The sequence below is a fragment of the Hypanus sabinus genome, chromosome X1 (assembly GCF_030144855.1).
Source record: "Hypanus sabinus isolate sHypSab1 chromosome X1, sHypSab1.hap1, whole genome shotgun sequence".
Lineage (NCBI taxonomy): Eukaryota > Metazoa > Chordata > Chondrichthyes > Myliobatiformes > Dasyatidae > Hypanus > Hypanus sabinus.
The window spans coordinates 29,831,361-29,859,206 of NC_082738.1; the positions used below are offsets into that span (position 1 = coordinate 29,831,361).

The following is a 27,846-nucleotide window of genomic DNA, read 5'->3' on the forward strand; positions in this document are numbered from 1 at the left end:
TGACGTGCTGGGGTCAGGGTTCAGGCCGCAGCTTCTTTGTGCCCGCGTTGCCGCCGCCATTTCTCTCCCGCCTCCCCGAGTCCCGAGTCCCGGCCCCGACCCGACCTCCCCGCCCAGGCCCTCCCCGCCCGGACCTGGAACAGGTGAGGAGGGTTGGAAGGAGTGTGGTGGGTGGTTCGTGGGGTATATTGAGATATGGAGTGCGTAATTGTGAGGAATGGATTGGACTTCAGGCGGAGGGAAGCGGAGTAGGCCAGAGGCCTACGAGTGGCGTCACTGCCGTTTTCCCACTGGGTCTGTTCTTGGGAATGAGGAAATAGGGAGAGACGGAGATAGGGAGGGAATGATGAAGTGACAGGACGGAAGGGGGAGGATGTAGGTGAAGGGAGTTGGGGGGAGAATAGTTTGTAGGGAACAGAATCATTGGGGGAGAGGGGTAGTGGTCTGTAGGAGAGGACGCAAGTGGAGATGCAGAGGGAAGTTTGGGAGCCGGCTGGAGAGGGGATGGGGTGTTCTAGTAGACTTATGAGGGGTGTGTCCTGAGGGAGAGAGGCATCACAGTGGGTGGGGGAGATGGAGAGAAGGAGACGGGGAGGGACAGAAGTGGGAGGGGGTTTGTAATGGACGGAAAGATGGAGGCTGGGGGGTTTGTACGGGAGGATTTTGGTTGGATTATCCCATTCCTGAAGTGCCTCTGGTTTAATTCACAGTTCCCAGACGTCGCTGGTCAGAGCCAGGGTCATCGTTCCAATTCAGTCCAACGGTGAGGGATGGCTGCATCCAATGGAGAGTGGGGGTCACCGCTTCCCCCACTTCCTCGGTTGCTTGTGATGGTTTTTAAGTTCAGTAAAATGAGGCTAAATTGGAACTTTTTCTCCTGAGCGTAGGACACTTGAGAGGTGACCTTATCAAGCTTTATAACATTGAGAGCATTAAGATAGGGGACAACACAGTAGCATAGGGTTGTTGCAGTTCTTGCTGCTGCCGGTAAGGAGTTTGTATGTTCTCATGACCACGTGGGTTTCCCCCGGGTGCTCTGGTGCCACAGTCCAAAGACATACCCAGTGAGGGTGATAGTAAGTTGGCACTGGAAGCATGGTGACATTTACCCACCGCAATCCTTGTTAACTTTTTGTATGTGTAGGGGTCTAAAACTAGAGAGCACTGGCTTAAAGTGAGAGAGGAGCGATTTAAGGTTAATCTGAGGGGCAAGTTTTTCCCAAAGTGATGGGTATGTAAATGAGTGCAAGGTAGGACAAACCATGAATGATGTGTTGAGGAACAGGGATCTCAGCATACAAGGGTTCAACACAGTTAATGGTGGGGAATGTTGAGTGTTTAGTATACAAGGGTAGGGCATACACTGGCAAGTATCAAGGGACAGATAGACATCAATGTACAAGGGTAAAACACAAACAGTGAATGGTGGGGAATGTTGAACAGAAGAAGATCTGTGTAAAAGGGTAGGGTATTCAGCATCAAACAAGAGAAAATCTGCAGATGCTAGAAATCCAAGCAACACACACAATGCTGGAGGAACTCAGCAGGCCAGGCAGCATCTATGGAAAAGAATAAACAGTCAACATCTCGGGTTAACTGGTAGTGCCCTAGGGTGTGTTGAAGAATGAGTGAATCGGGTTTATGATCACTGACGTGTGTCATGAAATTTGCTGTATCTTGTGGCAGTAGTACAGTACATAAAAAATTACTATGTTGCAATAAGAATATAGTACAAAAAGGAAGAGTGAAGAAGTTTTTGTGGATTGTTTGGGAATCTGATGGCAGAGGGTAAGAAACTGTTCCTAAAATGTTGAGTGTCTCTCTTCAGGCTCCTGTATCTGCTCCACAGTGGTTGTAATGAGATGAGGGCATGGCCTGGGTGGCGAGGGTCTTTAGTGACAGATGCTGCCTTCTTGAGGCAACGCCTCTTTAAGATGTCCTTGATGATGGTGAGGGTTGTGCCTTTGAGATAATGTTTGGTATTGTCAAGCTGCGATTAGTCGAAGTTCAGTCTCAGCTCTGACAATAATAAATCAATTGGTAATTCCTCTTTCCCTCTCTCCTATGATCGACTCTCCTATCAAATTCCATCTTCCCCAGTGCTCTGCCTTTTTCACTTATCACTTCCCAGCTTCTTACTTCATCCCCCTTCCCCCACACCCCCCCCCATCGTATTCTGGCATTTTCCCCTTCCCTTCCAGTTTTGACGAAGGGTCTCAGACCAAAACATTAACTGTTTGTTTATTTCCATAGATGCTGCCCAACCTGCTGAGTTCCTCCAGCATTTTGTGTGTGTTGTTCTGGTTTTCATGCAGAATCTTGTGTTTATTCAATTAGTAAAGCTTGCTTTTGCATATAGATCATTGAATCGCATCAGCACTTCAATTCACTGTGCAAGTTTTTCACTATACTTTCATTCAGGTAACAATAAGGGAAAAGCAATAACACAATGCAGGGTAGTGTTAGAGGAATTGCAGTGCAGGGAATGTAATGAGGTGCAGTACTGTACAAAAGACTTTATGCTATGTCTTTCCAGTTACCAAATAACACTTAACCCTACTGAGCTAATACAAAGCTAAGTACTCTTATTTCTGTTTCCCAAAGTACCTTCATGTTTTAACCAATATACAGTACTGTGTAAAAGTTCTGGACACCCTAGTTATATATCTTTGCCTAAGGCTTTTGCACAGTACTGCAGATTCTGAGGTCAAGAGTTGCATAGAAGCTGTCCTTGAGCCTGATGGTGCTTGCTTTCAAACTTTCATATCTCTATCCTTAGGGTGGGGAGGAAGAGAATACCTGGGCGGGTAAGGTCTTTAATTATACTGGCTGCTTTGCTGAGTCCATGGAGGTGAGGCTGCTTTCCATGATGTGCTGAGCTGTGCCTATGACTTTACAGTTTCTTCCCATCACAGGCAGAATAACTGTGATGCACGTGGATAGGATGCTTCCTGTGGTGCATCAGTAAACATTAGTAAGAGTTAATGGGGTCATGCAGAATTTACTGCATCTCCTGTTGCTATTCAATCAGTGACCAGGCAACCCTTATAGCAGGGGTGCTGTGGGGGAGTAAATGTCTGGAGTTAGCAGGAAGGTTGCTGAAGAAACTATTTTGTGTTGTTGTAGGAACATCTCTGATTCACCAGAGAGTGCTGCAGACTCCACCCATTTCGATTCATCGACATGGACCCTGGTGTTGAAGGAGGACTCAATGTCACCCTGACTCTCAGGCTGCTGATGCATGGGAAGGTTTGTGTTTTTCCATGGTGGTAGAGGTATGCTCAATGGGGGAGGCTCTGATTTAGCAAGAGAGGTCACAGGAAAGGTTTGCAGGAATGTTGACTGAACTGGAGATCTTGAGTCAGGACAGGCTGGGGCTGTTACCCTGTAGTGTAGGGTGACCAGTATAGGGATTATAAAAGTGAGGGGCAGCCACAGGGTAGATAGTTGGGGTTTTGTCCCCAGGGGTTGGGAGTCCAAAACTAGCGGGCACAGGTTTAAGGTGAGAGGGGAAAGACTTAAAGGGGACCTGGAGGGCAAGTTTTTCTCACGTGGGTATAGAAAAAGGAAGTGGTTGAAGCAGGTACATTAACAGCATTTAAAGGGCACTTAGACAGGTACATGGATAGGGAAAGTTTAAAGAGGCGTAGGATAAACATGTAAGTGGGATTGACTCAGGCAGGCCCTATGATCAGCATACACCTATTGGAACAATGGGCCTGGTTCTGTGCTGTATTTTTGACTGGTGGTGGGGTGGTTCAGAACAGAGAATGCAGAAAAATGCAAGTACATGGTTCCCTGAAAGTGGAAGCACAGAGTGGTGAAGAAAATGTTTGGCATGCTGGCCTTCAGTCAGGTCACTGAGTACAGGGTTTGGGATGTCATGTTCCAGCTACACAAGATGTTGTTGTGAACTCACCTGGAGTACTGCGTACAGTTTTGGTCTTGCAGTGATAGAGTGGATGGGATTGAGCAGGAGAGGGTGCAGAAAAAATTCACATTTGGAGCAATAAGGAGAGGCTGAAACTATTTTCCTTGGATTGCAGGAGGCCTAAAGGTGGCCTCCTTGTACCATTTTGAGAAGTGCAGTTAGGGCAGGCAACTAGTGCCTGTTTCCCATGGTATAAAAACTGAGAGCATAAGTTTAAGGTGGGATGGAGGAGGTTTGAAAAGCACCTGAGGGGGAAACTATTTCCACAAAGTCTGCTTGGGATGTGGAGTGAGCTGGCAATGGAAATGGTGGAAGCAGAAACAGTGACAACACTTGAGGCACTTGGACAGATGCTTGAATGAGCAGAGAGTAGAGCAAATGAGATTAATGCAGGCAAGTGTGATCAGTATAGAAAGGCACAATGGTCAATGTTATGGTAGGCCTAAGTGCCTGTTCCTGTGCTTCACAGCACTGACTTGAGACTTCACATTAGCCACAAATTCCTAATCAAGTGAAGGCAGGTAGGAGTAGGATCTGCCCTTGATTATCTTTTCAAGCAAGTTTGACTATTTTGCAAAAGAACATTCCTTAAGTGATTTGTTTCTGTTCTGTCTGCAGGAAGTGGGAAGTATCATTGGGAAGGTTAGTGGCTGTGTGACAGGTAATGTATAGCATCTTCCTTTTTGTCAGTGTTTTGAACAGCAGGTAAACATTTTTCTCTCTTTTCCCCCCTCCCACCAGAAAGGAGAGACTGTGAAGAAGATGCGAGAGGAGGTACGTACCCATTTTCCAGTCTCAACAGTCTCTGCTTTCATGTTGGTGCTTCATCTGAAATTTTCTCTTTCACACACAGAGTGGAGCGCGAATTAATATCTCTGAGGGAAACTGCCCCGAGCGGATTGTCACTTTGTCTGGCCCTACCAGTGCCATCTTCAAGGCATTCACCATGATCACTCACAAGCTGGAAGAGGTCAGTTTGGGTTGTGGCTAGAATCCCTGCATGGGTTAGCAGTTGTGTTGGGTTTGAAATTTTGGGAACCACCCACCCCAGCTCTGGCCCTATTTCTCTTGCCCCCTTGATCTGTCTCTTTCGTACCTGCCCACCTGCTATTATCTCCTCTCTGGGATTGTGTCTTTGGGCTTTCCATCATTAAGCACATGTCTGACCATTCCCTGAACCCTTTCTCCTCAGGATATCAACAGTGGCATGGCGAACAGCACTGCCTCCAGCCAGCCTCCAGTCACCCTGCGCATTGTGATCCCAGCCAGTCAATGTGGATCGCTAATTGGCAAAGGGGGATGCAAGATTAAGGAAATCCGTGAGGTGAGCTCTATGATTGTGTCAACAAGTGGGGAGGAGGAAAGGATCTGCCCTTTTGGTGTGGGCATCTGTTCCTCTGTGTGTGTACCTGGTCCCAGTTTATCTGCCTATAACAACTTCTTTTTCTGTAGTGCTGTCAAACAAAGGTTTGAATGAGGTATAAGATTATAAGAACTAGGGGCAGGAGTCTTATCATCTGGCCTATTGAGCTTGCTCTATCATTTAATAAGTTTGTGGCTGATCTGACCATGTACTCAGCTTCACCTTCCTGTCTTTATCCCATAACCATTAATTCCCCTGCTGTGTAAAGTTCTATCTAACTTTGATCCAACAATTGGAAATCTGAGTAAAGAAATGGTAGGTGCAGTTTTATCCTAGCCGGTATGAAGTCAAATGCAAGAGAGAAGTAGACAAGCAGAAAGGAGGTGCAAGACTGCAGGTGCTGGAATCTGGAGTAATAAGCAACCCATTGGGGGGGACTTAGCAGATTGAGCTGCAAATTTGGGAGGGAAGGAGTTATTGACGCTTCAGATCAAAACCCTGTATCTCTAAGTTCCTGCAGCGGATTGTTAACATAAATAGACTGTGCTAAAGAAGCCATACGGCACAGTTGCCTTCATCGCTTGCGATGTTGAATGTAAGAGTAAGGAAATCACATTGCAGCATCATTTAGAGTATTTCATTCAGTTTTACTCTTCATCAGGATGCTACCTGGCTCAGAGCACATGAACTGTAGAGTATGGTCAGATAAATATGAGTTATTATCTCTGGAGTGATGGAGCTGAGGAGAGAGTTGGTATGAGAGGAATAGACAGCTACGATCTTTTCTCCAGGGTTGAAATATCTCCTTTGAACTTACCCCCTTCTCACCTTGCATGGATATTTCAACACTGGTGGGTGCCTGCAGTGTGCTGCTGGAGTGATGGTGGAGAAAGATACGCTAGAGTCATTTAAGGGGCTGTTGATACATGAATATGTAGCAAATGGAAGGATGTGGACATTGTGTAGACAGAAGGGATGAATTTAATTAGCTTAGCATAACATTGTGGGCTGAAGGGCCTGTTCCTATTGTGCACTGTTCAGTGTTCTATGTACAGGTAGGTAGGTGGGTTAGGTTTAATTTTGCACTGTTCAGTGTAGCCTGTAGCTATGCTGTTCTATGTACACACAGGTGGGGTTTAGTAATTGTATTGCATTCAGCAGGACCTAATTAGCTAAATGGCCTGTTCCTGTGCTGTTCTGCTCCAATCCATGTGACCCCCTCTCTCTTGTTTCTCCAGTCAACCGGAGCCCAGGTCCAGGTGGCTGGCGACATGCTGCCCAACTCAACTGAGAGAGCTATCACCATTGCCGGGACCCCGCCTTCTATCATTGAGTGCGCCAAGCAGATCTGTCTGGTGATCCTGGAGGTACCTGGGACTTACTGATAGGGTGTTGTGGGGTGGGGGGATTTGGGACCTTCTTGGGTGGGGCATTTGAACCTTCTGCCTCCAGGGGCAGGAGGTTATAGCTGCTCCATGCCCCATATCTCCCTCCCAAGTGTAAGGACCATGGGTTCAATTCTGGAATCAGGTTTATTATCACTGGTGTACATTGTGCAGCTTGCTTTGTGGCAAGACAAAAAAAACAGGAAGGGGAGCCTATGGTATCTGTCTTAGATAGAATGGGCAAAAACTTTTGTTGGCACTGCTGCCCCTCAATTCTTTAAACCCCACCCACAATTAAAAAATTAACCTAATGATTATCTTTACTGAAAAATAATGCAGCAAATGACTTTTTACAACCAGAGAGTAGTGATATGTTTTCACAGGAAAAGTCTCACACCGGCTTGGCATCAACTAGGTGGTTGCAACAGCATGTGACATTTTGAATCTCTCACAGACCTGTATATCAGTATTTGGATAGTAAATTGCAAGGCCAGTTGGCAGTAGCTTCGCTCTGTTTATATTTTCTACTGGTTGTGAGTGAACACACTGTTGTTCTTGGCAAATTTTCTGCAGAAGTGATTTGTTATTGCTTTCTTCTGGGCAGTGTTTTTGCACAGTGGATGAGTGACTCCAGCTATTATCAATACTCTACTGAGATTATTTGCCTGGCATCAGTGGTCATGTAACCAGGATTCGTGATATGCACTAGCTATACCTTGACCAAGGGTGACCAGCAGGCTAGTGGAAGGAAGGAGCACTTTATACCTCTTGGTAGAGATGTCTCTCTGCTCCACCATCCTAGAACACTTAGATATTCAGTAATAATAGTAGTAAATACTGTATGTGGTTTAGAAACAAAATTAAATAGTGCAAAGGTAAGGTCATGTTCATGGACTGCCTAGAATTCTTATGGAGAGGAAGAAGCTGTTCCTAAAACATCGTGTGAGTCTTCTGACTACTGTACCTCCTCCCCAGTGGTAGTAATGAGAAGAGGGCAAGTCTTAGATGGTGAGGGTCCTTAGTGATGGATGTTGCCTTCTTGAGGCACTGTCTCTTGAAAATGTCCTCTGGTGGGGAGGGTTGTACCTGTGATAGAGTCTGCAACTGAAACCTCTTGTGATCCTGTGCATTGAAACCTTCATACCAGGCGGTGATGCAATATTCAGTGCTCTCTACCGTACATCTGGAGAGGACGTGTCCACCAATGGGAGAGCTGTGGATCTAATGGCACAGCCTTTGACTGAAATCACGTCCCTTTGGAACTGAGAGGAATAGAGCCCTTAGGGGAAAGTGATCATAATGTGACCAAATTCAGCATGAAATTTCAGAAGGACAAGCTCAAGTCAAATGTATCAGTATTACAGTAAAGGAAATTAGCAGCATGAGAGAGGAGTTGCCTAGAAATCGATTGGAAAACAACACTGGCAGGGATGACGGCAGAGCAGCAATGGCTGGAATTTCTGGAAGCAATTTGGAAGGCACAGGATATTTACATTTCAAAGAGGAAGAAGAAACAGATGATAGAATCATGACTAACAGGAGAAGTCATAGCCAACATAAAAGCCAGAGAGGGCATATAATAGAGCAAAAATTAGTGGGAAGTTAGAGGATTGGGAAGTTTTTACAAACCAACAGAAGACAACTAAAAAAAAGTCATTAAGAAGGTAAAGATGGAACACGAAAGTAAACTAGCCAATAATATTAAAGGATATTAAAAATTTCTTCAAATGCATAAAGTGTAAAAGAGAGGTGAGAGTGGATATCGGAGCACTGGAAAACAACGTTGGAGAGGTGGTAATGGGGACACTGAAATGGCGGACGAACTGAATCAGTATTTTGCATCAGTCTTCACTATGGAAGGCACTCGCAGTATGGTGGAAGTTCCCATAACTATGGTGGCATCCGTCGGTCTCGAGAGACAATGGATCTGCACCTGGAGTTTCCAGGGCGCAGGCCTGGGCAGGGTTGTACGGGAGACCGGCAGTTGCCCAAGCTGCAGGCCTTCCCCTCTCCACGCCACCGATGTCCAAGGGAAGGGCACTAGGACCTATGCAGCTTTGCACCGGTGACGTCGCAGAGCAATGTGTTGTTAAGTGCCTTGCTCAAGGACACAAACATGCTGCCTCGGCTGAGGTTCTTGTGAAACTGTAAGGCCTGAATGTCATAAGTCACCTGGTCCAGATAGTGTACACCTCAGAGTTCTGAAAGAGGTGGCTAAAGAGATCGTGGAGGCATTAGTAATGATCTTTCAAGAATCACTAGATTCTTTAATGGTTCCAGAAGATTGGAAAATTGCAAATGTCACTCCACTCTTCAAGTAGGGAGAGGGGCAGAAGAAAGGAAGCTATAGGCCAGTTAGTTGATCTCAGTGGCTGGGAAGATGTTGGAGTCGGTTATTAAGGATGAGGTTTCAGTACTTGGAGGCACATGAAAAAATAGATCATAGCATGGTTTCCTTAAAGGAAAATCTTGCCTGACAAATCTGTTGAAATTCTTTGAAGAAATTACAAGCGTGATAAACAAAGAATCGGTTGATGTTGTGTACTTGGATTATCCAAAGGCCTTTGACAAGATGCTACACATAAGGCTGCTTAACAAGCTATGAGCCTGTGGTATTACGGGAAAGATTTTAGCATAGATAAAGCAGTGGCTGATTGGCAGGGGGCAAAGAATGGGAATGAAGGCATTCAGCCTTTTCTGGCTGAATGCCAGTGACTAGTGGTGGTCCACAGGAGTCTGTAATGGGACATATTATTTTTATGTTATACAGTGGTGCTGGAAAACTTGTGAACCCTATAGAATTTTTTTGTATATCTGTAAATATGACTCAAAATGTAATCAGATCTTCGCGCAAGTCCTGAAGTTAGAACCCAAATAAGTAAATAACACAAAAACATACTTGTCCATTTATTTATTGAGGAAAAAGTGATCCAGTATTACATGTGGTTTGTGGGAAAAAGTATGTGAAACTTTGCTTTCAGTAACTGGTGTAACCTCCTTGTACAGCAATAACTTCAAACAAACATTTTCTGTAACTGCTGATCAGTCCTGCACATCAGCTGGCTTTGAGGAATCTTGGGCCATTCCTCCTTACAAAACTCTTTTATCTCTGGGATGTTGGAGGACTTCCTTGCATGAACTGTTTGCTTCAGGTCCTTCCACAACATTCCTATAGGATTAAGGTCAGGACTTTGACTTGGCCATCCCTAAACACGAAGTTTCTTTTTAAACCATTCTATTAATTTACTATTGTCTTTCAGATCATTGTCTTGTTGCATTATCCAACTTCTATTATGCTGCGGGTGACAGACTGCTACCCTGACATTCTCCTGTAAAATGTCTTAATACAATTTTGAAATTAATTGTTCCCTCTGTCCAGGTCCTGGGGCAGCAAAGCAGCCCCAAACCATGATGCTCCTTCTACCGCGCTTCACAGTTGGGAAGAGGTTTTGGTATTGGTAAGCAGTGCCCTTCTTTCTCCAAATGTGACAATGTGCATTTCTGCCAAAAAGTTCAACTTTTGTCCCAGAAGCCCACAGAGCATTGTCCCAGAAGCATTGCTGAACATCCAGGTGGTCTTTTCCAAACCTGAGATATGCAGCAATTTTTTTTCTTTCCATGAGCACCATTCTTCTTCAGAGTTTTTCTTATTATGGACACATGAACAGAGACTTTTATCAAGCTTTAGAGATTTCTCAGGTCTTTTGCTGTTACCCTTGGACTCTTTTTTTCAGCTCCTTCAGCATTGCACATTGTGCTCTTGGTGTGATCTTTGCAGGATGCACACTCCTAGGGAGAGTAGCAATAGTAATTGAGTTTTTTCCATTTGTAGACAATTTCTCTTACTGTGGACTGATGAACACTCAGGTCTTTAGAAATGCTTTTGTAGACTTTTCCAACTTCATGCATCTCTACAATTCTAATGTCCTCTGAAAGTTGTTTTGATCGAGGCATGGTGCACAAACAGATCTTTCTTGAGAAGAGCAGGCTCTGTCAGTAACCTGACTTTGTTTGTCACATTTTTATAGGGCAGGGCACCTCCACAACCCAACACCTCCAATCTCATCTCATTGATTGGAACACCTGACTCCAAATAGCATTTGTAGAAGGCATTACCCCAGAGGTTCACTTACTTTTTCTAACAAATACATGTAATATTGGGCAAACACGAGGAAATCTGCAGATGCTGGAAATTCAAACAACACACACAAAATGCTGGTAGAACACAGCAGGCCAGGCTGCATCTATAGGGAGAAGCGATGTCAACGTTTCGGGCCGAGACCCTTTGACAGGACTAACCAAAAGGAAAGATAGTAAGAGATTTGAAAGTAGAGGGGGGAGGGGGAAATGCGAATTTATAGGAGTGGACCAGAGGGGGTGGGATGAAGCTAAGAGTTGGAAAGGTGGTTGGCGAAAGTGATACAGAGCTGGAGAAGGGAAAGGATCATGGGACGGGAGGCCTCAGGAGAAAGAAAGGGGTGGGGGGGAAGCACCAGAGGGAGATGCAGAACAGGCAAGCAACTAAATATGTCAGGGATGGGGTAAGAAGGGGAGGAGGGGCATTAACAGAAGTTAGAGAAGTCAATGTTCATGCCATCAGGTTGGAGGCTACCCAGCCAGTATATAAGGTGTTGTTCCTCCAACCTGAGTTTGGATTCATTTTGACAGTAGAGGAGGCCATGGATAGACATATCAGAATGGGAATGGGACGTGGAATTAAAATGTGTGGCCTTGGGATATCCTGCTTTTTCTGGCGGACGGAGCGTAGGTGTGCAGCAAAACGGTCTCCCAGTCTGCGTCGGGTCTCACCAATATATAAAAGGCTACACCGGGAGCACTGGTGGCAGTATACCACACCAGCCGACTCACAGGTGAAGTGTTGCCTCACCTGGAAGGACTGTCTGGGGCCCTGAATGGTGGTGAGGGAGGAAGTGTAAGGGCAGGTGTAGCACTTGTTCCGTTTACAAGGATAAGTGCCAGGACGGAGATCAGTGGGAAGGGATGGGGGGGGACGAGTGGACAAGGGAGTCACGTAGGGAGCGATCCCTGCGAAAAGCAGAAAGGGGGGGGGGGGAATTTGTTTGGTAGTGGGATCCCGTTGGAGGTGGCGGAAGTTACGGAGAATTATATGTTGGACCTGGAGGCTGGTGGGGTGGTAGGTAAGGACAAGGGGAACCCTATCCCGAGTGGGGTGGCAGGTGGATAGGGTGAGGGCAGATGGTTGGAGGAACAACACCTTATATACCGGCTGGGTAGCCTCCAACCGATGGCATGAACATTGACTTCTCTAAGTTCAGTTAATGCCCCTCCTCCCCTTCTTACCCCATCCCTGACATATTTAGTTGTTTGCCTGTTCTCCATCTCCCTCTGGTGCTTCCCCCCCCCCCACCGCCCCTTTCTTTCTCCTGAGGCCTCCCGTCCCAAGATCCTTTCCCTTCTCCAGCTCTGTATCACTTTCGCCAATCACCTTTCCAGCTCTTAGCTTCGTCCCACCCCCTCCAGTCCACTCCTATCATTTTGCATTTCCCCCTCCCCCCTCTACTTTCAAATCTCTTACTATCTTTCCTTTCGGTTAGTCCTGATGAAGGGTCTCAGCCCGAAACGTCGACATCGCTTCTCCATGTAATATTGGATCATTTTTCTTAATAAATAAATAAACAAGTATGTTTATTATGTTATTTAATTGGGTTCTCTTTATCTGGTTTTAGGACTTGCGTAAAGATCTGATCACATTTTAGGTCATATTTATACAGAAGTAGAAAAAATTCTACAGGGTTCACAAACTTCCTAGCACAGCTTTAGGTCAATGGCTGGGATGATGGAATTGGTGGCTTTGTTGCAAATTTTTCAGGTGATACGAAGATGGGTGGAGAAGCAGGTAGTTTTGAGGAAGTAGAAGTTACAGAAAGTCAGACAGACTAGGAGAATGGACACAGGAATGTCAGATGGAATACAGTATTGGGAAGTGTATGGTCATGCACTTTGGTAGAAGAAATGAAAGGGTTGTCTATTTTATAAATGGAGAGGAAATTCAAAAAAACTGAGGTGCAAAGGGATTTGGGAGTCCTTGGGTAGGATTCCCTAAAGATTAATTTGCAGGTTGAGTCTGTGATGAGGAAGGCAAATGTAGTGTTAGCATACATTTCAAAAGGACTAGAATATAAACTCAAGGATGTAATGTTGAGGCTTTATAAAGCACTGGTGGGTCCTCACTTGGAATATTGTGAGCAGTTTTGGGCCTCTGAGAAAAGGTGTGTTGAAACTGGAGAGAGTTCAAAGGAGGTTCATGAATATGCTTCCTGTATTGAATGGCTTGTCATATTAAGAGTGTTTGATGGCTCTGGGACTGTATTCACTGGAATTCAGAAGAATGAGGGTGACCTCATTGAAACCAATTGAATGGTGAAAGGCCTTGATAGAGTGGATGTGGAGAGTCTATGGCCAGAGGACACAGCCTCAGAATAGAGAGGTGTCCTTTTAGAACGGAAATGAAGAATTACTTTAGCCAGAGAGTGGTGAAGCCGTGGATTTCTTTGCCGCAGACAGCTGTGGAGGCCAAGTCTTTGTGTATATTTAAAGCAGAAATTGATAGATTCTTGATTGGTCAGGACATGAAGAAGACAGAAGATTAGGGCTGAGAGTAAGATTGGATCTGCCATGATGAAATAGTGGAGCACACATGATGGGCAAAGTGACCTAATCCTGCTCCTATAATCTTATGTTCTTATGGGCCCCCATCATGCAGGATATGTCCTCTTATTACCATTGGGGAGGAGTTACAGGAGCCAGAAGACCTACACTCAACATTTTAGGAACAGCTTCTTCCTCTCTACCATCAGATTTCTGTACGTACAATGAACCCATTAACACCATCTCAATACTTTTGCTCTCTTTTTACACTACTAATTTATGTTTATTTTTACATAGTTATTTCTTATAGTTTATAGTATGTTTTGTGTATTGCATTGTCCTGCCACAATTCAACAAATTTCAAATTGTGTATCGGTGATAATAAACCTGATTCTGGAGACTCTGGGCATTTGCCATGGAGGATGGTGTGAGGCTAAGACAGTGTGTTTAAGTCAGACTTGGGTGGTTCTTGGAGGCTGTGCGGAATCTGGAGCAACAAACCTGCTGGGGGGGGGGAACCGGGTGCTCCAAGCGCATCTATGGGGATGGGGATGGGTAGTGGAAGAGGAATTGCTGGCGTCTCAGATTAAAGCTTTGGTTCAGGACCAAAAATGTAGACAGTTCTCTCTCTCTCCCCCCCCCCCCCCCCCCACCACCACCACCACCACAAATGTTGGAAGTCCAAAGCAACTCTCACAAAATGCTGTAGGGACTCCAGAAGTCAAGTAGCATCTATGGAGAGGTTAATGTTAGTCCTGATAATGAGTTTCAGCCCGAAACGTTGACTGTTGCACTCCATAGGTGCTATGTTTTGTGTGTTTACCAACAGATTGTGGCGAAGGGTGTGGTATTTAGGATTACAGGGAGAATGGAGTTGAGGTAAAAGGATGGACCACAGTTGAATGTGTGGAGCAGGGTTGGTAGGCTGAACAGCCTGGTTTCGTGTCCTTAACTTGCAGTGAACGTGTACCATACTGAGTGGGTGGTGGGGGTACCTTGGAGCCTTCTGCCGGGTGCTCTCCTGACTTGTGATCTCTCTGTCTTACAGCAATCTCCACCGAAGGGTATAACCGTGCCGTACCGGCCCAAGCCTGTATCAGCTCCCGTCATCTTCGCTGGCGGGCAGGTAAGGAAGCCACAGTCTTCACCAGCACCCTCATTCGCTCCTGCTGCTTTGCCAGTGGTGATCCTGTTCCTTCCTTACTCCCCCTCCCCATGAGGTTGGTGGTTTTGTGGATCGTGCATAACGTTGTCATAAGTTTAAACAGGATGCAGAGCTGGGCTGAGAAATAGCAGATGGAGCTCAGCCCAGAAAAGTGTGAAGTGATTCACTTTGGAAAGTCGAAAATGAAGGTAGAATACAGTGTGGAGGAACAGAGGGATCTTGGGGTGCACATTGATGCATTCCTCAGTTGCTGCAGTAGATAGGGTGGTGTTGCCTTCATTAGTCATGGATTGAGTTCGACCTGTGAGGTAATGTTGCGGCTCCATAAAACTGGTTAGACCGTACTTGGAATTTTGTGTCAGTTCTGGTTGCTTCATTATAGGAAGCTTTAGAGAGGGTGCAGAGGGGGTTTTATAAAGGTTGCTGTTTGGATTAGAGAGCATGTTTTATGAGGACAGGGTGAGCAAACTAGGGCTTTTCATTCTGCGGTGGAAGAGGATGAGAGGTGTCTTGATAGAGTTGTACAAGACAAGAGGCATCAATAGAATGGACAACCAGTGACTTTCACAGGTAGAAATGGCTAATACCTCAGGACATCTGTTTAAGGTGACTGGTGCAAAGTATCAGACGCAGTTGTTTTACAGATTGAGAGGTGGGTGCATGGAACGTTCTGACGGGTGGTGGTAGAAGCAGATACATGAGGGACATTTAAAAGATTGTTTGAATGAAGGACTGTATAGAAGAGAAGGGTTAAATTGATCTTGGGTCAGTGCAAAGGCCTGGCACTATTCTATTTTTCCTCCCTCCCTGTCTCACACGGATCATTTAGAGGCTAAGGTGATCCTATCTGAAGCAGCTGAACTGCAGAAATGATCGGGGCTTGCTTGCTCAGCCTTTCATTGTGGGTTGGGTTGGAGATGGTGGTTGATTCACTTACAGCTTCTTTCTTCCCTCAATTTTATAGGCTTACACCATTCAGGGACAGTTTGCCATTCCACATCCTGATGTAAGTTCCTTTCATTTTTGTTTTCTCAAATCTCGTCTTAGAAGTTTTGCAATATATTTTAAAGCATTTTTTAAGTTCAAGTGTTATCAAATGTGGGGTCAGGTTGCATGTGGTTCTTGCTACTCCATTACAGGAACGATGTGGGGACTTTGGAGAGGGTGCAGAAAAGGTTCACCAGGAAGCAATGTTTCGGAGACATTTTTAGATATGTGAACGTGCAAGGAATGAAGATGTAGACCACGTGCATGTCAGCATAGACTTGGTGGACTAGATGGCCTGTTCTGTGGAGAGCACAAATCCACACACTGAGAATGAGCAAAATTCAGGTGTGTTCTGGAGTGTGGGTCTGAAACAGCAGGTTATTTTAGGAGTGCAATATTTTGGGTTCTTAAGGGCGTAGTTTAAAAATAGTGTTGCTGCAGTTGTATAGGGTGTTGGTGAGGCCATGCTTAAGGTTTGGTACTCAAGTTTTGGTCTCCTGAATTAAACAGGATATACTGACATTGGAAGGAGATTCACCAGGGTAATTGCTGGGTTGAGATGGATCTCCTGTCAGGAGAGGCTGGACAGTTTGTGTCTATCCCGTGGAGTTTAGAGGATTGAGAGGTGACCTTATTCAGACACCACCGATCCTGAGTACATGGAAGAGTGCAGAGAAAATTTACAAGGATATTGCAGGGACTTAAGGACTGGAGTTATGGGGAAAGGTTGAATAGGTTAGGACTTTATTCCCTGAAGCGTAGGAGAATGATAGGCTGCCTTAGAGTTGTAGATAGGATGAATGCATGCAGAGGTTTTCCTCTGGGTGAGACTATAACTGGACGTCATAGGTTTAGGGTGAAATATTTAAGGGGAATCTGAGGAGGATTTTTCACTCAGGATGGTGAGTGTGTGGAATGAACTGTCAGCAGAAGTGGCAGATATGGGTTCAATTGCAATATTTAAGAAGTTTGGATAAGTACATGGGTGAGGTACAGTTTGAAGGGCTATGGTCTGGTTGCAGGTAAATGGGACTAGGCAGAAGGCCAGGCCAGCGTGCATTGGATGGGCTGAAACACCCAATAATGTGGGACAGTGCCATTTATTGAGGGCTGGTGGAGCTTGCTTCTTTGGAGGGCACTAGCTTCAGAGTCTGTGGATGTCTTTGAGGCAGAGGGTGAGCCTAGCATAGGGGTTTGCAGTTTTGTTATTTGAGGATTCCGGTGTCTGGGATGATAGAGTTGAGAAGCTGTCCCCTATCACAGGGTTGTGCTGGCTTTTGCTAGTTCCTTCCCCCAGGTTAACAGCTGGGCAGGCTAGTGTTGGTTTATTATTACCATCTATATACAGATGTATAACTGTTACTGCTCTCTACTTTCTGTTCACACAGCTCACCAAGCTCCACCAGTTGGCTATGCAGCAGACACCTTTCACACCGGTGGGACAAACCAGCCCAGGATATTCTGGTCAGTACCTTGGCGTCCAGTAAATGGTGGGTCAGGGATACTGAGTTGTACATCATTCCACACTCTCCAGTGACCCCTGGGGATACCGGTCACAGATATTCTAAACCTAGTGGATACTTGTGTTAGAATCAAAGTGGAGCTTAATGTCATACACAATTGCAAGGAAAAAACTTAATTGCTGCAGTAGAGTCACAGGCACTGAGCATTGTTAGAAAAGTGTAAATTGGGCATAAAGTTTACATGATTTTTATGAGAAAACAATTAGCATAAACAAATGTAGTGCTCTTTAGTAGAGAATGATCAAAGTGGTCATAGTGTTGCTACACTGCAGTGATTAGTGTTTTGCCAGTTGGTTCATGAACCGAATGGTTGAAGGGAAGTAGCTGTTCCTAAACCTGGCGATGTGGGCCTTGAGGCTTCTGTGCCTCCTGTCTGGTGGGAGCTGTGAGAAGATGGCATGGCCCAGGTGGTGGGGATCTCTGATGATGGACGATGCCTTCTTGAGGCGGCACCTCCTGTAGATATTACCCATGGTGGGGAGGGATGTGTCTGGAATATATTAGACAGTCCACTACTCTGCAGTTTCTGTGCATTCAGATTGCCATACCAGACCATGAGGCATCCAGTCAGGGCACTTCCAACTAGGTATCTGTAGAAGTTTATTAGAGTAGTTGTTAACAAGCCAAACCTCCTTAATAACCTAAGGAAGGGTCAGTAATCACTTTCTACAGACCCTAGTGATCATGGATTGTTTTACAGAGTCACTGACTAGGTCTATGGACCAGAATGTTGTGGGGGTTTTGGGAGTGGCAGAGGCTGTGGGGGGACCTGATAGAAGTATATAAGATTGAGAGGCATTGACAGGGGATAGAATGTAAAAGATCAAAGATTAGCTTTATTCCAATCACTTTGGTCACTTCCCATAACATCAGCAACCAATGCTGTCCGAGCATGTGTTGAGGCAGCTCATAAATGTTGCCGTGCTTCCTGTGGTAACATAGCATGCCCTCAACTCACTAACCCCTACCTCTTTGGAATGTGGGAGGAGACCAGAGGAAAGTGATGTGGTCATCGAAAACAAACAAACTCCTTACAGCAGTGGGAATTGACCCCGGGTTGTTGGTGCTATAAAGCATTGCACTACCCACCCTCTGTAAAAGATTTATAAACCAAGTTTATTTTAAAGCACAGAGGTAGGTGCCTGGAACATGCTGCTAGTGGAGGCAGTGAAAACAGATGCAATAGGAACAGTTTCTTCCCCTCAGACATCCGTTTTTTGAATGGTCTGTGGACACTACCTTGTTGTTCCTCCTTTGCATTGTTTATTGTAATTTATAGGAATGTTTGTCTTGCATTGTACAGTTGCTGCAAAACAGCAAGTTGCACAGCATTCTATATGTCAATGATAAGCCTAATTTTGAATAGCAACTTTAGAGATCTTTAGACAGGCATGTAAACAGGTGCAGGATGGGGTTGGGGCAATACAGACCGCATTCAGATAAGATGCATTAGGTTAAGCATAGACCAGTTGGGCCAAAGGGCCTGTATTGTGTTCCTTTGGGTCTTGCACAACTTTTGATGCTGCCACAAACTTCAGCGATTTTTAGTAACTGGCTAATATTTGTCTCGTCTTCCACAGGTCTGGACTCCTCCCAAACCAGTTCTCATGAAATTGCCATTCCCAACGATGTGAGTACCTTCTTCCTGCTTTGGATCCCTTTCTTCCTTCCTCACCCCACCCCCCCTTAAGACCTCCCAGCCATCCCTGACAGCACCAGAGGGCATTGGGGTGGCCCCAAGGGGTACTATCACAGGCGATTCTGCTCAATGGGTGGGATCTCCATGTCGTTAACTCCATCCTTTCTCCACGAGACCAGTGTTGCTGAGTTTGTGGATATCTCCCTCCTGCTGTGGTCTGACTTGAGAGGGTCAGCCATTCTCCGCACTTGGTATTTGCTGCCGAGGTTTAAATATCCCGATATCTCCCTGCCCCCATGACTGGGCCTATGACTCTGTCTACTGTCTCAGCCATTGGTCACTGTTTCCCCTTCCTTCTAGCTATTCTGTCCCCTTGCAATAGGTGACCATCTCTGATCCACTTTCCTCTCTGTGTGACACAGTGTATCTCTCTCCTCCCTCCCTTACCAGTGACCCCCCCCCCCCTCAATCTCCTGTCTCTCAGCCCTCAGTGACTCTCCTTGCTCTTTGGCTTGTCTCTCTCTCTTCTATGATCTCCGTCTCCTGAGGAACCCTGTCTACCCTCCCACACCTGTCTATGGTGCCCCATCTCCCTCTCCCACCAGTCTGTGACGCCCCATCTCCCCTCTCTTATTTCACAGCTGATTGGATGCATCATTGGACGACAAGGCAGCAAGATCAACGAAATCCGGCAGATGTCTGGGGCACAGATCAAGATCTCCAACCCTGCTGAGGGCTCAACTGACCGACAAATCACCATTACTGGTTCACCCGCCAACATCAGCCTGGCCCAGTACCTTATTAATGCAAGGTAAGGTGTTCAGGGAGCCGAATCTCAGATTATCTACTCTTTCCCCCTACAAACCACCCTGACAGGAATTCAACGCAGCTCTGTCCCTGTGGTGTGACTTCTCCCTTCCACCTGTTAACTATGGCATCCTGTTAAGTGGTTTGCAGGATGGATGTGGATGTAGGGCATAACTACCTCAGTGCAGTTGACCAATACCCCAGTCCCTGAGACTGTAACTGGTACAGCTTATAGTTGTCATGGCTTAGAGGGAGGGTGGTGATGGTAGAGGGGATAAACTCCCGCTACCTATTAAATACTCTCAATGATGTGTGTCTCACATAGTCTCTGACAACCAAGTCCACCTCCTGGCCTTTGCATTTGGCTTAGCTACTAAGCCCGGTGGAACTGTTTCTACTGACAGGAGAACGGGAAAGATGGGCTACTGGCACCTTAAAACCAGTCGCTTTGGGCAGCTGTGGTTGGCAGCTCATCTGGGAGAAAGAAAACTCTGAACTTAAACTTTTGCTGCTTTGCAGCTATACCCACTCATGCAGAAGGCTTCGGGAGTAAACCCTGAGGGAAAATCTGGAAATGGACTCCTTAAGGCAGTTCAACACTGACTGACAACTCCTATAGTGCTGCTGCTGCCAAGCAGCTTTAGTCTCTGCTGTTCCGTCTGCATGGAGAACAGCTTGTTCTCCGTATTGTACTTCTCTGGCTTGTGTATGACAACTAGGATGCAATATCCATGATCGACCCCAACCAATGGAAGGCCTCAACAACCACACTGAAGTCCTGGAGGCTGTTAACAGAACAGAATTTCGTTACTATACCTCAGTCCGAGACTGTAACTAGGACAGTGCAATAAGTTTGACCAGGAGGGAGATTTCAGAGTGGGACAGTATTAGATCCCAGGCTGGAAGCCTGTCACTGTGAGGGAAGGGGCAGGCAAGCCACCCGTCCTGATGTCTCCAGAACCCTCCCCCACCCCACCCCCTCCAAACCAGGACTGGCTGCATTGTATTCCTGTGAGAGATGGCAGTTTCCCCACCCCTGATGGACCAGGAAAGAGTTTGGGGGCGGTCGTGTCACGCGTGTGGGTAGGACTGCTTGTTGGAGTGTGCTGGAACACGCGGGGAGTGGCCTGACTTTGTGTGTATGTATGCCTTTGCGCCTTACTCTGTCTGCATATTGTCTGGTTCTATTGCGGTGTGTGCAACTGTACCAGTGTTTGTGTGGGTGTGTGGTTGAATTGTGGTGTGTGTATGTGTGTAACTGTACAGGTGTGCTTGCGTGCCTGGCTTCCTTCACCACCACCACCATCCACCCCCTCCCCCTTTCCCCCTTTCCCCCTCCTCCCACCCAAACAAGTGCCCAGTAGCGTGGTTGTCGCGTGGTATGGTTTATACACCGCTTACACACGCCTTTCTCCTTCATTCCCTGCGTTCTAGGTTGTCTTCCGAAGCGTCGGGAATGGCGAGCCAGTAGTACAGCCCCCTCCGCAATCCTCGACCAGTTCCACGCCCATGCAGTTTGTAAATTTGTACCTGTCACCTGCCTGGCGATTTAACCCCCCTCTCTCCCCAACCCGCCCTGTCCTCCGTCCGATGCACCCTCACCCAAATCCATATATTTTCCCCCCTTCCTTTTCCCTCTCCTCCTCTCCTCTCTCCCTCTTTTTATTGTTTACGAGGATTTATTTTTTGGCTTCTGATTTGAAAACCGGCGTTTAAGAAAGAAGGACGAAAGAGAGCGATCTTGGGGGCAGTTGTATCCCGAATGGACCGACTTCTCCCCAGTGTCAACCAAAACTCTGTAATGTTGGAATTTTTCTAATAAATGAAAAGACAAGCAGAACTGGGGATCGAACCTGTACCGAGCATCCTTCCACTGCCTCTGGAGCAGAGTGGGTGTTGTTGGGTGTGGGTGGCAGGGGAGTGGGGTGTGGGTGTAATTGGTGCTGTTTCAGTGCTCCAAAGACCCAGGTTTGATCCTGACCTCCTGTGCTGTGTGTGTTTGTATTTGTGTGGAGTGTGTGTGTGGGTACATGTTGAGTTTGCACGTTCTTCCTGCGTGTGCTCATGCTCCGTTGCTCTCCTAGCCTTATGAGGGGTGGGTGTGTTAATTTGGGACCCCAGAGTGTGGATTAGGGGTAGAAACTGAGAGGGGGAATGTGGGAGAATGGAATAGGACCCCTGAGACTGTATTTGGGCCAGTTAACTGTCAGTGTACCCCAGCCCCTGAAGTTGGTACACTTCAATTGCACGCACACCACTCAGTGAGACTGAGAGATCAGTCTCCTGACTTGCAATTGGCACTGAAATTAGTTCATGTGTGGGGTCCAGAGTAGAAACCATAGGCCCCTTGGGGCAAGGGTTCAGACAAGGAGGGGTTGAGGAAACAACATTCAGGTGGAGTTAGTCATGAGCACAAATACACGGAGGTATAGTCTCAATTAAAAATAAAATTGCAGCACTGTCACAGACAACACAAGGGTATAACTAAACATCAGTAATACAAAGAAAAGGAAACTGCAAACAAGTCGCTAGCAAGATCTGAGGGGCAAAGGGTGGTGAGTCTGAAATGAGCTGCCAGAGGAAGTGGTCGAGGCAGTGTCATTTAAGAAGCACTTGGAGTGATATGGGTAGAACACGGTATAATGGGGTGGGCATCATGGTCAGCATGAACTGGTTGGGCTGAAGGGCCTGTATCCCTGCTGTATATGGCCATTCTATCATGGCTGATTTATTATTCCTCTCAACACCTGCATTAAACATACCTAATGACTTTGCCTCTGTGGAAATCAATTCCACAGATTCACCACCCTCTGGCTTCTTGTCTTTGTTCTAAAGGGACATTTCTGAGGCTCCCTCCTCTGGTCCTAGGCTCCCCCACTATAGGAAACATCCTTCCTATCTAGGCCTTTCAATATTCTATGCTTTCGATGAGATCTTCTCTTCCAACTCTCCCTCCAAGCTATTTTTCTAAACTCTAGTGAGTACTGGCCCAGCAACATCAAATGCTCCTCATATGTTAATCTTTTTATTCCTGGGCACATGCTCATGAACTTCCTCTGGACCCTCTCCAGTGCCAAGCACATCCTTTCTCAGATAATGCAAGTGCAAGAGTGGCATTGGTGATTAGGGTTGTGTTGGTTGTTTCAAGAACTGAATGGTTGAATTGGAAGTATCTGTCCCTGAAACTGGTGATGTAGGACTTCAGGCTTCTGTACCTCCTGCCAGATAGGAGCTGTGAGAAGATGGCATAGCCAGGATGGTGGGGATTTTTATGATGGATGTTGCCCCCTTGAGGACATGCCTCTTGTAGATACTACCCATGGTGGGGAGGGAAGTACCTGTGACAGATCTTGATGTGTCCATGGCACTGATTTTTTCTTGCAGTGGAATTTGGTATACTAGATTAATGTAACAGTACATCTGGAGAAGCTTATGGAATATTTGGTGACATGCCAAATACTCTTCAGCTTCCAAGAAATTACAGGCACTGAGGTACCATGGAAGAGCACAGGAACCAGTCTTTCTACCCATAATGTCTGTGCTGTACACAATGCTAAATTAAACTAAATCACTTCTGTCCATATCCCTCTATTCCTGGGGTTCACAGCATAAAAAAAGGTTGGGAACCTCTACTCTATTCTTAAACACCTCCATCGTGTCTGTGTCCACCACCACCTCTGAGTGCATTCCAGGCACTCACCACTCGCTGTATATTTTAAAAAAACTTGCCCTGGACCCCTTACCTTAATTGCATGCCTCTGGTATAAGACCTATCCACCCCGGAAGCAAAAGATACCGGCTGTCTGTCTATACCTTATGAATCACAATCAGATCTTCTCTCACCTTCTGCTGCTCCACAGAAAACAAGCCAGGTTTGTCTTGCCTGTCCTTGTAGCTCATGCCCTCTCATCCATGCAGCATCCTGGTAAACCTCTTCTGCACCCTCTGCAAAGCCCCCACACCCTTCCTGTAATGGGACGACCAGAACTACAGATAATACCCCAAATGGGGTCAAACCAGCCCCACTTGCGACTACATATGTGTGCTAGGCACCTGACCTGTTGTCCAATGTGTTAACAGCCAGGGATTTGAAGCTGCTGACTGTGCACCTCTGGGTGGAGGTATCTATCTCCAGTGGTTTCCTGTCTGCATCTGGTATCATACAGCTCAGAAATAGGCCCTTTGACCAAACTCTTCCCTACTGACTGTTGCCCAGAGAGCTAGTCTCATCTGTCCATGTTTGACCCATAGCCCTCCAAACCTCTCCTGTCCATGTACTAACCTATATAGCTTTTAAACGTTAACATGCCTGCCTCAACCACCATTTCTGGCTGCTCATTCCAAATCTGCAACACCCTTTGTGTGAAGAAGCTGCCCCTGGTGTCCCTTTTAAATCTAACTTTTGATCTTAAACTATGCCCTCATGTTTTTAGCACCCCTCCCTGGGGAAAAGACTCTGCTTACACCCTGTCCATGACCTCCAGACCTCCTGTCAGGTCACCCCCTCAATCTCCTACATTCCAAGCAAGAAAGTCCCAATCTCCCTACAAAAAGCAGCATTCTCATAAATCTCCATTGCACTCTTCCCAGTTTAATGGCATCTTTCCTGCAGCGGGGTGTCCACGGTACCCCAATGCGTCTTCACCAATGTCTTGTACAATTGAACATAACTTCCCAACTCCTGTACTTGGTGTTGGTGACGAAGGACAGCTTGCCAAATACCTTCTTCACACATTCACTGCTTTCAGAGAATGATACACTTCTACTCAAAGGTCCCTTTGTTTCTCAGCACTCCCAAGGCCCTACCGTTGATTGTATGTCCTACTCTGGTTTTGATCTCCCATGCTGAAATAACATCACATTCATCTGGATTAAAAAGCCATTGCTAATCTTCAACCCACATATTGAGATGATCTAAATCCCTGTGTAATTTCCCCCAATATAGAATCTACAAAATCACCTATTTACTGCATCTATGAACTTAAACACTGTCTCTTGAAAATTCACATCCAAGTTGTTGATGTAAATGAATGCTTGAGAGTGGCAGAACACTTGCTGCTGCTGCTCCTGTAATTAAGCTTTCAGTGGGCACGGGATGCATGAGGCATTGAGTGTGGAGAGGGGGCGGGGTGATGTATGATTGCCTGTTTGTTCCAGTGCGGCCTGAACAGGGTCAGAGACAAGCCTTTGGTGGAGGGGGCAGATCCCAAACTAGTAAGTCGAGTCTGTCTCCAGACCTCCTCCCACCGTGATTTCATAATTTCCCCAACCACCCCCCACACCCCCTCTAACCTGATGGGTAAGGAGGGGTCGTGTCACCTGTGTGATAGGACAGTGTGTTTGAGAATGTGTGCACATGAACTGAGTGTCTGACAGTGTGCATTTGTGAGTAACTGTATATCTGCCTCACTGGTGTGTGTGTGCATGCGTGCCTCTATGTGCACCTGACTGTTTGTGTCTATGTGCATCTGACTCTGTGTGTGTATATATGTATGTTTCTGTGACTGGTGTTGCAGTTCAGGCAGACAAACCAGCGCTATCACAATGAACAGCAGGGCTCGGGAGTGTTGCGGAACAGAGCGAGATCGGTACAGGTACACAGTGAATGATGGGAGTGTTGTAGAACAGAGGGAGATCGGTAAATGATAGGGGAGTGTTGTAGAATAGGGAGATTGGTAAGTGATCGGGGAGTGTTGTAGAACAGAGGGAGATTGGTAAATGATAGGGGAGTGTTGTAGAACAGAGGGAGCTCAGGATACAGCACAGGTTCCCTGAAATTAGTGTCACATTGGCCATCATCAGTCAAGGCACTGAGTATACAAGTTGTGATGTTATTTTGCACTCGTACAAGACGTTGCCAATCCCCCAGAAAGAGAATTGTGTACTGTTTTGGTAGCCCTGCTATTAAGAAGATGTCATTGAGCTGTAAAGAGTACAGAGGGGATTTTAGATACTGCCGTCTGGATTTAAGGTAATGAAGGATTGAGAATGATTGGGCAGGTTGAGACTATTCCCTGGAGCACAGGAGACAGAGAGGCACGGATAGGGTGAATGCACAGTCTGTTTCCCATGGTTGGAGAATCAAGGACCAAAAGCTTCAGTTTTGAGGTGAGAGGCAGGAGATTTAATAGAGACCTGAGGGGCAACTTACTCACTCAGAGGATGGTCCATGTATGGAACGAGTTTCCAGAGGTGGTGGTTGAGGGAGATATATTAACAACATTGGACAGGAACAGGGATAGGAATAGTTTGGAGCAACAAGGGCCAAAGATGTGCAAGTGAGATTGGCTTAGATTGGAATCTACGTCAGCATGGATCGCTTGGGCCGACTGTGTGTGTGTATGTGTGTGTGTGGGTGGGTGTAGGCGTAGGGTTGTGTTGCGGATCCTGGGGAGTGTTTTGAACAAGTCTTCACCCTTCACTATCTCCCTTTGACCTACCCCTCTCCCCCGCTAACTGTTAACCCAATGATTCTAATGTCAGTCTGTTTGTTATGTCTCTCCCTCCTCCCCTTCCCTCTCTCTCCCACCCCATCCAAACCACTCCCTCTCTTCCCCACCCTTCTCCCCTCCCTAACCCTTTCCTGCCTCCCCTCTTTCCCCAATTCTCCTCCTACACTTTCCCTCCCCTCCCTTCTCCCCATCCTCTCACCCTCTTCCCCCTCCTATGCTCTACCTCTCCAAACCCCTCACTCCCCACATCCACCCCTATACCTTTCTCTTCCCTTCACTCATCCCTCTACCCCCCCTCCTCAAACCTCCTCCCCACCTCCTCTCTACCTTCCATTCTCCCCAACCCTTTACTCCCCCGTTCCCATCCCCTCTCTCTCCCCTGCTACCCTTCCCCCACACCCTTTCCCACTCTCTCTCTCTTCCAGTTTAGAGAATTCTAAACCCACCAGCCAGAAACCCTCGGCTGCCCCCCTTGGTCTGGACACTCCTGTGGGTGAGGCCCCCAGTCCTGGACCCCCTCAAGAGCCTGCGGAGAGCCTGCCCCAGCCCCTCCCTGAACCCCTTAGCCCCCAGGCCGAGCCGCACCCACCCCTTAGGGCGGTGGGCTCCTCGAAAGGGGGAGAGGAAGGGGCGTCGGCTTCTGTGCTACAGAAGGGGGGTAAGGTCCGTTTCTCCCCTTACTGACACACCCCCATCCCTGGACATGGAAAGGTGGTGGGGGGCGCGCATGCAGACCCTTCGGCTCCTTGGGTCTGTGCTTGAAGACGGCCCCTTATTAAAGCACTTCAAAGTGCCGGTTTTCGAGTGTATCGTTGCGAGCTCCTGCAAGCGTGCAGGGAAGTTATGTCTTTGCAGCAGTAGCTGCCCAGGGTAATGAAAACATAAAGGTCAATTCACAAAGATTGCACGTAACTTACTCAATGTCACGCTGTGAGAGACAGCGAGAGAGAGAAATTCAGTGCGAGTTCGTGTTGGGGTTCTGCAGGTGGATTCAAGAATTGATGGCATTGGGGAAAAAGCTGTTGTTGAACTTTGAGCTGTGGTCTTCAGGCTCCTGTCTGACAGCAGTATTGAGAAGGGTTAGAGGTTTATAAGCTTATGAGTGATGTAGATAAGGCAAGACGGACTTTGACCTTAGCACAACAGAGTACAGAACAGAACATGATAGTACAGTACAGGCCCTTTGGCCCATGTGACTGTGCTGACATTTTAACCTACTTTAAGATCAAGCAAACCATTCACTCCTACATACCCCTCTGTTTTTCTATCAACCATATGTCTATCAAAGTATCTGCCTCTACCACCACTCCTGGCAAGGTGTTCCACACACCCATCACTCTGTGTTTTAAAAAAATAATAAATTCTACTTCTGACATCCCCCCCCCCCCCATAGTTTCCTTCAATCACTTTGAAATATGCCCCCTCATATTAGCCATTTCCACCCTGCGAAAAAGTTATTGGCTATTAATCTACGTCTCTTATCATCTTGTACACCTTGATCAAGTCACCTCTCATCCCCCTTCACTCCAAAAAGAAAAGCCTTAGCTCACTCAACTTATCTTCATAAGACATGCCCTCTAGTCCAGGCAGCATGCTGGTAAATCTCCTCTGTACCCTCTCTAAAGCTTCCACATCCTTCCTATAATGTGGTGAGCAGAACTGACTGCAATACTCGTGTGGTGTAATCAGGGTTTTTTGGAGCTTCAACATTACCTCACGGCTCTTTGAACTCAATCCTCTGACTAATGAAGACCAACACACTAGGTGCTAGCTTAACCACCCTGTCAACTTGCATGGCAACTTTGAGGGATCTTTAGACATGGACCCCCAAGATCCCTTTGTTCCACCACACTGTTGAGAATTATGTCATTAACCCTAAATTCTGTCTTCAAATTCAGCCTTTCTAAGCGAATCACTTAAGTTTTCTGAATTGAACTCTATCTGCCACTTCTCAGCCCACAACG

General features: G+C 46.6%; 1 protein-coding gene across 3 annotated transcripts; it reads left to right on the forward strand.

The window, feature by feature from the left end:
* pcbp2 (poly(rC) binding protein 2) lies at positions 1 to 26,782 on the forward strand. Of its 3 annotated transcripts, none has more exons than XM_059956176.1 (14): positions 1 to 143; positions 711 to 763; positions 3,127 to 3,249; positions 4,550 to 4,573; positions 4,673 to 4,705; positions 4,785 to 4,901; positions 5,124 to 5,255; positions 6,533 to 6,661; positions 14,358 to 14,435; positions 15,439 to 15,480; positions 16,850 to 16,925; positions 18,565 to 18,614; positions 19,265 to 19,434; positions 26,308 to 26,782. In XM_059956176.1, exons 3-14 carry the CDS (start codon positions 3,184 to 3,186, stop codon positions 26,564 to 26,566), a joined length of 1,176 nt encoding a protein of 391 aa, XP_059812159.1. In that variant the 5' UTR covers positions 1 to 143; positions 711 to 763; positions 3,127 to 3,183; the 3' UTR covers positions 26,567 to 26,782. The 3 variants fall into 3 exon arrangements, with proteins under 3 accessions (XP_059812159.1, XP_059812161.1, XP_059812160.1); XM_059956178.1 differs by lacking the exon at positions 26,308 to 26,782 and adding an exon at positions 20,865 to 21,275 and having other exon boundaries at positions 5 to 143; XM_059956177.1 differs by lacking the exon at positions 711 to 763 and having other exon boundaries at positions 7 to 143.
* The last annotated feature ends 1,064 nt before the right edge of the window (positions 26,783 to 27,846 follow it).